This window comes from Arachis ipaensis, chromosome B04 (genome assembly GCF_000816755.2).
Source record: "Arachis ipaensis cultivar K30076 chromosome B04, Araip1.1, whole genome shotgun sequence".
Classification (NCBI taxonomy): domain Eukaryota; kingdom Viridiplantae; phylum Streptophyta; class Magnoliopsida; order Fabales; family Fabaceae; genus Arachis; species Arachis ipaensis.
This window is the reverse complement of record NC_029788.2, coordinates 131,966,688-131,976,669: the sequence shown is the minus strand read 5'-3', so window position 1 is coordinate 131,976,669 and position 9,982 is coordinate 131,966,688. Positions and strand designations below refer to the sequence as shown.

Here is a 9,982-nt window from a genome sequence, read left to right as displayed (position 1 = left end):
ATTGTAAAATAGCTAGTTCTATTAGCAATAAGATGGACATTTTTCAATAATTCCACTCCTTCCAATAATTCTTTAACTTTATAATGACCAATTTGATTGTGTTCTGTGTAAATGAAGTTTGAATTCAATTTATCCCTCTCATTATGGATCTTAATTATTAACATTCTAAGAATAATTAGTACTATGTGGGACCTTTTAAGAAATGGTGCATGCGAGGCCATTATATTATGTTGGATAATTAAAATATTAATTTTTTTTATTGAGTGTTTTATAAAAATATGTAGCCTGGATTTTTGTTTTTATTGTGATGTTCATTTCCTTCATAGTTCCTCCCTATTTCTTGGTAAGAAACGTACACATATATTTGTTTAATTTTATAGTCAGCATCAAACACCGACCGAAGTATGAAGCAATTAACTCATTAAGTTGATTTTTCTATGCTATCTTAAGATTGCAACATCTTCATGGAATATGGAATAATAATAGGACAAATCTATGCTCAATAATCACTATCATCTTAATAATTCCTTAAATAATTTTTGTGCCACCCTAAGAAATTAAAAAGCCTTCATATTTGACTATTATTTTCGGAAAATCCTTCAACATGTTGGTTGCCGTCCATTTATATTTGAGTTTTTATTTTCTCCTCACTTCAATTTAGTTTCGTGTCACTATTTTTCATCTTTTTTTCTTTTTTAGGAAAATAGACTTAATATTAATTGATAAAATAATTTAATTAGATATAAGCGAGAGATTATATAAATTAATAAATAAGAACATAAAGCAACAGCCCATTGCCACCACAAAAGTTATTTATTATAGTAGAGAAGTCTAAAATTTTATAAGACTTTTGTTTAGATTTTAATTCATATATATTCAGAGTCTCGCACTTATTTAAATGGATAAGTAAGTTAATTAGTGATTAATCTAAGTTAATTATTTTTTTGGTCGAATAAATTGGACAATTTTTAATTATAGACATTACACACTACATATTTAATGGTTATGTCTATTATTAGGCTACGGTCAAAATTCAAATTTTTTTTGTAATCAGTAGATTGGACAACTCCCAATTCTAGGTATCCCAATAAATTGGACAACTCTCAATCATAGGTACACAACACACCCACACACTTCTCATACTTTTTATCACATTTTTTTTTCAATTGCAATCTCTAGAGTTTGAATCCTAAACCTTTGAAGTAGGGAGGGAGAGATATGCCATATGAGTTAAGACTGATTGACCTACTCAACCAAAGCTTTAGTTGCGGTTGGTATTTTTTTTTTTTTGGACATGGCCATGGGCCAGAGATCTGGCCCTGCCAAACAACTAGAACCCAATTCGTCCCATAACCTGACCCCGTTGATGCCCGACCCTAATAGTCTTGCATACTTGGACTCTTGGAGCATGCTATTTTTTGGGGACAATTATACATGCTGTTTTAAAAAATTGCCAGCCCTCCAAAATAAAAAATTGGGCTTGGAACATAGTCTTGTATGAATTTCGGATCCAGTTATGTATTGTACAAAAAAAAAAAAAGCGTATTGTGAAGATAATGTATTAAGATTCAGACGAGAATACCCTGAATGAAATTAAAAAGACAATTGTATCCCTAAATCCAAAACCCAAATCGAAAAGAAGCCGCTTCTGAAGATTTCAATTTTTCGCAGTTTGCCCTAATCTCTCTGGTCGCCTCCCAAAAGCTGATTAGCTGAAAGGAAAACGCCGCGCCACTGCCTGCAACCACCGTTCTCCGGCCGCCGCCCCTCACCACTCCCTATCTCACCTTCATCATGAAGCTCGTCAGGTCTCTCTCTCTCTCTCTCTCTCTCTCTCTTTTTCTTTTTTAAATTTTGAATTTTGAATTTTAGGGTTTTAGAACTTAATATGATGTTATTTGAGCAGGTTTTTAATGAAGTTAAACAATGAAACTGTGTCAATTGAGCTCAAGAATGGTACCATTGTTCATGGCACCATTACAGGTTGGTTTTTTTTCCTTCTTCATATTTTTGTTACTGAAAAAAATTGTTATCTTAACCTAATTCAGTGATTGCCAAATTCTTATTATAATGCTTTCATTAAAAGGTTATCAAACTCGAGAGTTCATTTGAATTCGTGTAGCTTAGGTAAATTTGAATAGTAAATTTGAACTCTTGAACTCTTAGTATGCTGACCTTGCTTGCAATTAAAGTATTAGATTTGGAGTAGTAGGAAGATATTTGATTTCTTGAAACTTGGTTGATTATTGGAAAATCTCTAAGCTTTTTTAGAATATAAGTTCTCTAATTTATGCTAAAATTAAGCTTATTATTAATGATTAGTAATGCTTATTATTGCCTATTGGCCGGTGTCGAATCTACTTTCCAGTGTCTGGAAAATCATGTTAATGGTGGGACATTTTGCCACAGGTGTTGATATTAGTATGAACACACATTTGAAAACAGTTAAAATGACTCTGAAAGGGAAAAATCCGGTGACTCTGGATCATCTCAGTGTGAGGGGTAACAACATCCGTTACTATATTCTTCCCGACAGCTTGAATCTCGAGACTTTGCTTGTTGAGGAGACACCTAGGGTCAAACCCAAGAAGCCAACTGCCGGTACTCTATATAGCTTTTCTCCAGAGTTCTTCATTCATGCTCTTTCGGTTGTTCTAATGGTATCCCTGTCGTAGTGAGTTATGGACTTAAAAAGTTTTTATTGCATTTGCAGGGAAGCCTTTGGGGAGAGGACGGGGACGCGGGCGTGGACGTGGTCGTGGTCGCGGCCGTTGAGTTGTGGTTCATAATTTTTGTGACATGTGGTTTGAAGCTATGTTTGGGAGGATTTCTGAGGTGGTGTTAGACCTTTAGGAACATCTGAGAAGCAGAATTGTTAGTCTGTTCCAACTGTTTTCTTGCAGAAGCTGATTTCTCTGATGTATCCTTAATTATGATTAGCTTATAACTACCGACTTAAGTTTGACCCAACATTTTAGCAATATTGATGTACTGTCCATGACTTAGTGATGATACAAAACATAGTAAATAGGCCCAAGAGAAAGCCTAATGCTCTTGAACTATTTGTGAGATATTTCCTGATTATTCAGATTCTTATGTTTAATACATGCACGGCATATATTTAAGAATGTGTGCTTTATAAATCAATGTAGTAGTGAATTGTTCAGTGTGCTGCATATATGATTCACAGAACAATGTTGTGTTTTAAAAACACCCTAATCATATCATGCATTCAACATACTAATTACTACCTCATTGAGGCAACTTCCTGGACTGAAAAATGGCAAACTTAGAAACATTAGAATATGAATATTGCACTCCATTCTCTTTGAGGAAGTCCTCAAGCAATTCCTTGTGCTTTTCAGGGTCAGCACTCTCACATTCCAACTCATAGTTTGTACCAAAGTCATAGTTGGTCTCATCCAGCTCCAGCTTCAACCCTCTCCACTCATGCACAGCCCTCAAGTTCCTAAACCCTCCCAAGCACACAACCCCACTTGCACCAAAACCATATTCATCTCTCACCCTCCTCAGTACCTTCGAATTGTCGACTGATAAGAGCCTCCATGGCTCGGCAATGCATGCTCGACCGAGCACAGGGTCAAATGGCTCCTCATGCTCCTCCATGCGGCTCACCCCACCTAGTAGGAATTATTGTTAGTACACACAAGAGTTAACTGCATGAATAAGTCTTCAATATCTGAAACTATAATAGAAAGAGGAGTAGTAATTAGTGTTTTCTCATCACCACTACCTGAGATCATAGGCTTGGCTTTGAGGGAAAGAACACAATTTTGATCCATGTCGTAGAACCGGACTCGGAGAACCGCAAGGTTGGAGGTGAGCTCTGAGTTTGTTCCATCAAAGAAGATGTTTTCTTGTATTAAAGTTTTGGTGTGAAATTGAGAGAGCAACTTGGAAAGCTTCTGGTGAGATGCTGAATCTTGTAGCCGAAGCTTAATCTCTACTTCCATTTGTAATTATAACCTTCTTAATCAAGCTTGACAGAGAATGAGTTGTTTCAAGTTTCCCAAGTTTATTCTGTGCCTCTTGAAATGGATAAGATTCATGCTAAACAACAATTTCCGTGAGACAAAAGTATAGTTCAAAAAACAACAAAACCAAACCAGGAGGTATATGCTTTTGCCTAAGACTTTTTTTTTTTTTTTTTTCTCAAAATTTTAATTGGCGTTAATTTTTCACTACAAAAGAATTGCAATTACATGAAGATTATGTAAATCAAAATTATGTATACTAACAAAAATCATTTTTTTAACTCTTTTTTTTTCATGACACAATAAGATAAAGAGATATAAATATATTGTTATTCTTGTATTGAATGAAACACTGAAACAAATACACTTATCTCAATGAGACTATAGTTATATATAAACGTTGACCAAAAACATTTTTTACCCAAATAAGAAAAATAAAATATATTAAAAAATAATCTTCTCATCTTTGGCTCAAACTTATCATAATATATATGTTTTATTATAAACTCTTAAACATATTGTCCAGCCACATTACTACAAAACAATATTATACAGGTAACTTCTCGCCATAGCCTTTGGTGATGAGATATAACTAAGTTTGCCCCCTTATTAGTTGAAAATAATTAACATTACACAAATTTCAAGAAAATTGAATTGATTTCATAAAAGCTTATAAACTCTTTGATTTTTCCTCTCTCAATTTGACTTCATTAGTATATAAAAAAAAATGGATGGAAGAGAGAAAGGTGCCATAGCAGCACTAATAATTTTAATTGGTGCAATATTAACTTTTGCATGCTTCCCTTTTTTGCTAAGAAAACATCATCAAATAGTTTCATGGGGTGCACATGGTGTTGCTCTATTCATAGTCTTATTCTTTGCTCTATTCTCTTGTTGTGTTACTTGTGTTCCTCATTTCATCAAAAGGTTCAATAATAGGGGCAAGATTGCACCATCTACTTCTTCTTCTGATACTATTGTTGCTCATCATCATCATCAACAACAACAACAACATCAGCTTGTAGCCATGGTTTGATCTTTGATGCTTCATATCATCATCATCATAATGCATATAATTGCTCAAACTTTAATATTATGAAGCTAAGACTCATTCATGGTGTTAGAATATAATTAGCATCAATTAGTGTTATTTAGTATATCTGAATATTTATTATAGAAGATTACGTCTTTATTATTACGATTCTCTTAGTACCTATAAATATCCTTGGTGGAAACTCGGGTGCAGTCGACTTCACGTGAAGTTGATAGTTGAGAGCCGTTAGATGAAAATTTAGTCAAATCAGTCAAATCATTTAACGACTCTCAGCTATCAACTTCACATGAAGTCGACTGCAGCCGAGTTTCCACCAATATCCTTTCATATTGTATCATTCCAGACAACTTGAATAAACAACCTGAATACACTCAATAATATACAAATCATTTCTCCAGTCTAGTCTCTTGTTTCCAACACATGGTTTGTGTATTTGACTATTTGTGACTGAATAAGCTAAGCCATATGTATTATATATTTATATATCGTTATTGCTAAGTTTACTTATTTTTATGATGATTATTTGAACAAATTTTTTTTTTGGGTAAGAAGGAGCATGCCCAACCACTTGAACACGTGACCCTAAAAAAAAAAACTTTACTCATATCACTTTAGAGATAGAATTCTATGAAAAGATTAAGAATAAACTATTTTGTAGTCAACAATTAATTAACATTTTTATTTTTCCTTCTTAATTAATATCTTGATTATCCACTACTTTATTGATGACGAATTGTATATAAGTTCATCATTATTAGTTATCCAATTATTTATACATAATAGCTAATAACTAATGCATAAGTGACTAAATTCATCGGTCTAAACATGGTATAATTTAACTTGAAGTAAGCCTCAAATTCAAACTGTAAAATAATTAAGTGAGCGACAACATTAAAATTTAGATAGAAAAATATATTTAACATTGCAGTAATTATCATCGATTCGGATATAGTTACTATCTTTACTAACATTTTAATAAAAATTAAATTTCAAATTCTAAAAATAATTAATACAAAAATAAACATAAAATTTGTCAGTATTATTACATTAATATCTTAATTTGACATAATAAAAATAACAATATATAAATTATATCTAAAGAATAATTTTAAAATTTTAGTATTTTTTTATTTGACAAATATAAAGTTACATCCTAATTGGTTTTATTTTTATTTGCATTTTTCACAGAATTATTATTAGATGGCTTAAAAGAAAACATGTCATGCATGTTAAATTTGGTATAAACAAATGTAGCACCTGTCTAACCTAAAAAATAGAGCACTTAAAAAAAGAAAATTAGTAGTCACTCAAATTAAGAGAATACAATTTGGTATCATATATAACTGGCCTAAACTGTGTCATTTCAACTCTATATACAAATATTATAAATATTATACTCAACTCTTTAATAGGATATCAAGCCACATATACATACATAAACTAGTACTAGTATAATATATACATAACTTTTCATCCAAACCTTTGGTGAAATGAAATACTAATATACTAATATACTTACCCCTCAATGGTAGCCAAAAGTTATATATAATAAAGATGTAATGTTATAGTTTTAATTGAACAAATCTTCATTAATTTAATTTTAATTTCACCAATCAACATTATAAAACATATATTATGAATGCAGTCCCAAGGTCACACACACACACAAACACATATTTATATAAACAGATATGTGTGTATTCTCATCATTTTCTGCCAAAGATAAGAACAACAATAATTTCTTCTCCATTCTTTTCCTTCTAGAGGGGAAAAAAAAAGAAAAAAAAAAAGAGAGAGAGAAAGAAGAGTAGTGATGTTGAATAGCAGAGGAAAATCAGCAATTCTAGCAGTGTTACTTTTCTTCAGTACGATCTTGTCATGTTTATGTCTAATCCTAGTGTTCCATTTCATAAAGGAATTGGTAGCTACAACAAAGAACAAAGCTAGCACTAGTACTAGTAATTATATTAATAATAGGAATCATAATAAGCAGCAACAAGAAATTCTTTGGGCAGGGTTTAGCTTTGCTTTGATCATAGTTTTTGCATTTACTTTTGTTGTGATTGCCATATTTTCTGGTTGTGGTATGATTCAAGAAATTGATACTTGTAACAACAAGATTGCACCTGCACCCATCACCGATCATGATCATCACCATCATCCACCCACTGTTTAGCATATATATAACACTTTATTTATGCAAATTATTATTATTATTATTATTAATTCATGGGCCTATTATCAAAATTCTTGTCATTCTTACTGATTCTACAATGCAGAATTAGTTATTTTGCTACTTATTTTTAATTTGTTGAACTTTTTTCTCCAAAATATGAGTAAATGAGGCTAAAAATTTTTTATATGGAAGCAAAATGAATAATATACTTTAACATGATAATTTTTGGTATTTTTTAAAATTATGGGAGTACTAAAAAGTTGAAAAAAATTTAGAATACACAAATCGCATGACTTGTGGTTGGACAAATATGAATTTCGGAAGCTAGAAAACGGACCCTCCGAGTTGTTTGTTGTTGTCAATTTTTTTATGAAATGGAATATCAAACGCAATTTGGACCGTCCGCTTTATTGATGGAGAACTCGCATGGTCCGAATTCTGTTTCACTGATACCACATGGCTGTAAAGCACCTGTATTCTCCAGTCCAACACCACTTTTACTTCCATATTCAAATTAAAAAGTGAGTAAACGAAGCTTGTTCTTATAGTATATATGAAACCTAATCTCTGACCCTGAGTTTCTCTAAATAATGTTGGTTGCACATATATATATTATATCACAAAATATGAGAATTGAAGAAACATTTAATTTATCATGAACTAACTAGTGATTTTAAGTACACATTCATCATGCATTTCATCATTTATGTTTTATACAAGTCCATTGGATTCATAAATAACACATCTATATATATTACAGATTTACAGTTTTTTTTTCCCTTTCTTGGATACATAGAGAAATATAGTTTCAATATGATATGAACAAAACTAACTTTCAATATTGGTGCAATTTTAGCCAATGAGTAATAACTCAAATGACATAGTCTCCCCATACTCAATTAAGAGGTTGCGGGTTCGAGTCTCATATCTTTGGTAAAAAAAAAAAAATATTGGTGCAATTTTATCCGTATATGTCCATTTAATAAAACTGTTCCAAATATATAAATTATGTATATGCAAAAGAAATTATTCTTTATTCAAATTGCTTGAAATTAAACCAAACTATAATTAAACCTTTCATTCTTGCATCCATGAAATTAAAATAGCAAGCAATGTATGAATAGAAAATAAAATAAAGAAAGAGTTAGTTTCAGTAATTGTTAAATAAAAGCTCATTAATTTTGATTTCCAAGTTTCGCATACATTAATTTTTTTTGCATGTTTATACAAGGCTAAGGCAAATTAAACTACAAAACAAAATCAAAGCATAATAATAATAAGGAAATTAAATTAATGAAAGATGATTAATTATTAATAATTAAAGCCACAAGGCACCAGCTTGTTTGAGAAGAGGAACAAGAGTGCCATTGATGTGAAAAGCCAAGACCCGATCCATGGACCCAACAAGCTTGCCGCCAATGAACACAACAGGGACGACGGCGCCGCCACTGATTCCGAGAAGAGACATCAAAGCACGCTCGATTTGTTTGCCGTTGGGGAGAAGGTCAAGGTCGTGGACCATAGGGTTGACTCCCATGCCGCAGAAGAGAGTTTTCATTGCATGGCACATGCAGCAGCTGCTTATGGTGAAGATCACCACCGCGCTCTCTGACGCCAGCCTCCCCACCCTCTCCATCGTCATCTCCTCCTCCGCCACACGGTGACGGTTACTTCTCATGCTCATGTAGTAGCTCCATGACGATGATTGTTGGTACTGCATTATCAAACTATAGCTCTCTGTGTTTTTCAGATTCTTGATGAGTAGTGTTCTTGTGCTGTGACAAATCGTGAAGCCAATGACATCATTTATATAAGGAAACTCTTCTGCCTACGTGGAATAATGTTACTTTTTTCTAAAGTTTGGAGTGAGAGACTTGGATACGAAAATTTTAGGTGAGGATGGAAAGATTATGTCATTTAAATTATAATTTATTAGCTATTTTGTTATAGGGTAAAGTATTAAATTGATCCTCTATGTTTGGACGTAATTCTATTTTAGTCCTTAAGGTTTAAAGTATTCTATTTGAATTCAAAAAAGTTTCATTTAGCATCAATTTAGTTCCACAATGAGGTCAAAGTTAAATAATTAACAAAATGTCCTACATAATAACAGTACAAGAACAAAATTGATAATCTGAAGAAAAGTACAAACTCTAGAGGCACAAAATCAACCGTGGATGCATTAATATATTTATTTATTATTTTTCTTATAATGTAAATAAAATATTTTTTATAGAACTAAAGAGAATGATAAATAAATATATTGATGCATCAACGGTTGATTTTGTGCCTCTAGAGTTTGTACTTGTTCTCCAGATTATCGATTTTGTTCTTGTACTGTTGTTATGTAGGACATTCCGTTTTTGACCTCACTATGGGACTAAATTGATACTAAATGAAACTTTTTTGGATTCAAATAGAACACTTTAAATCTTAAGGACAAAAACAGAATTACGCCCAAACATAGGGACCAATTTAGTACTTTACCCTTTTTTATATATCTTATTAATATGTAACATTGTATTTTCAACAGATAAAGAACTGAATTTCATTTAAAAGTTTGATGTTAGTTACTGTATGTATAAGATGAGATTTAAACTCTAAATACTTATTTAAATAGTTAAATAAATTGGCTATTAGATCAACCTAAATTGATTACATAAATACAATGACTAATTCTTTAGGCGTGGTTTATTCATTATTTAAGGACAAACTATTAAGTAATGAATTAAAGATATTATATATATGTATATATTA

General features: G+C 31.8%; 3 protein-coding genes across 3 annotated transcripts; 1 reads left to right on the top strand and 2 right to left on the bottom strand.

Moving 5' to 3' along the window:
- LOC107635630 (small nuclear ribonucleoprotein Sm D1) lies at positions 1,613 to 3,144 on the top strand. The gene is made up of 4 exons (XM_016339152.2): positions 1,613 to 1,808; positions 1,907 to 1,983; positions 2,410 to 2,601; positions 2,714 to 3,144. Exons 1-4 carry the CDS (start codon positions 1,795 to 1,797, stop codon positions 2,773 to 2,775), a joined length of 345 nt encoding a protein of 114 aa, XP_016194638.1. The 5' UTR covers positions 1,613 to 1,794; the 3' UTR covers positions 2,776 to 3,144.
- LOC107635629 (triphosphate tunel metalloenzyme 3-like) lies at positions 2,919 to 4,148 on the bottom strand. Its single transcript, XM_016339151.2, has 2 exons — positions 3,755 to 4,148; positions 2,919 to 3,641 (listed from the first exon to the last, which is right to left on the bottom strand). The coding sequence occupies exons 1-2, from the start codon at positions 3,972 to 3,974 to the stop codon at positions 3,253 to 3,255; spliced, it is 609 nt and encodes a 202-aa protein (XP_016194637.1). The 5' UTR covers positions 3,975 to 4,148; the 3' UTR covers positions 2,919 to 3,252.
- LOC107638190 (putative glutaredoxin-C14) lies at positions 7,922 to 9,366 on the bottom strand. Its single transcript, XM_021122228.1, has one exon. The coding sequence runs from the start codon at positions 8,943 to 8,945 to the stop codon at positions 8,544 to 8,546; it is 402 nt and encodes a 133-aa protein (XP_020977887.1). The 5' UTR covers positions 8,946 to 9,366; the 3' UTR covers positions 7,922 to 8,543.

What these genes read in the sequence shown, in the direction of transcription:
- LOC107635629 (XM_016339151.2), bottom strand. Translation starts at nt 3,974, where the DNA reads ATGGAAGTAGAGATTAAGCTTCGGCTACAAGATTCAGCATCTCACCAG. An exon ending in AGCCAAGCCTATGATCTCAG is followed by an intron (nt 3,642 to 3,754) that starts GTAGTGGTGATG and finishes AATTCCTACTAG; the next exon opens with GTGGGGTGAGCCGCATGGAG.
- LOC107635630 (XM_016339152.2), top strand. An exon ending in TGTTCATGGCACCATTACAG is followed by an intron (nt 1,984 to 2,409) that starts GTTGGTTTTTTT and finishes ATTTTGCCACAG; the next exon opens with GTGTTGATATTAGTATGAAC. An exon ending in ACCCAAGAAGCCAACTGCCG is followed by an intron (nt 2,602 to 2,713) that starts GTACTCTATATA and finishes TTGCATTTGCAG; the next exon opens with GGAAGCCTTTGGGGAGAGGA.
- LOC107638190 (XM_021122228.1), bottom strand. Translation starts at nt 8,945, where the DNA reads ATGCAGTACCAACAATCATCGTCATGGAGCTACTACATGAGCATGAGA.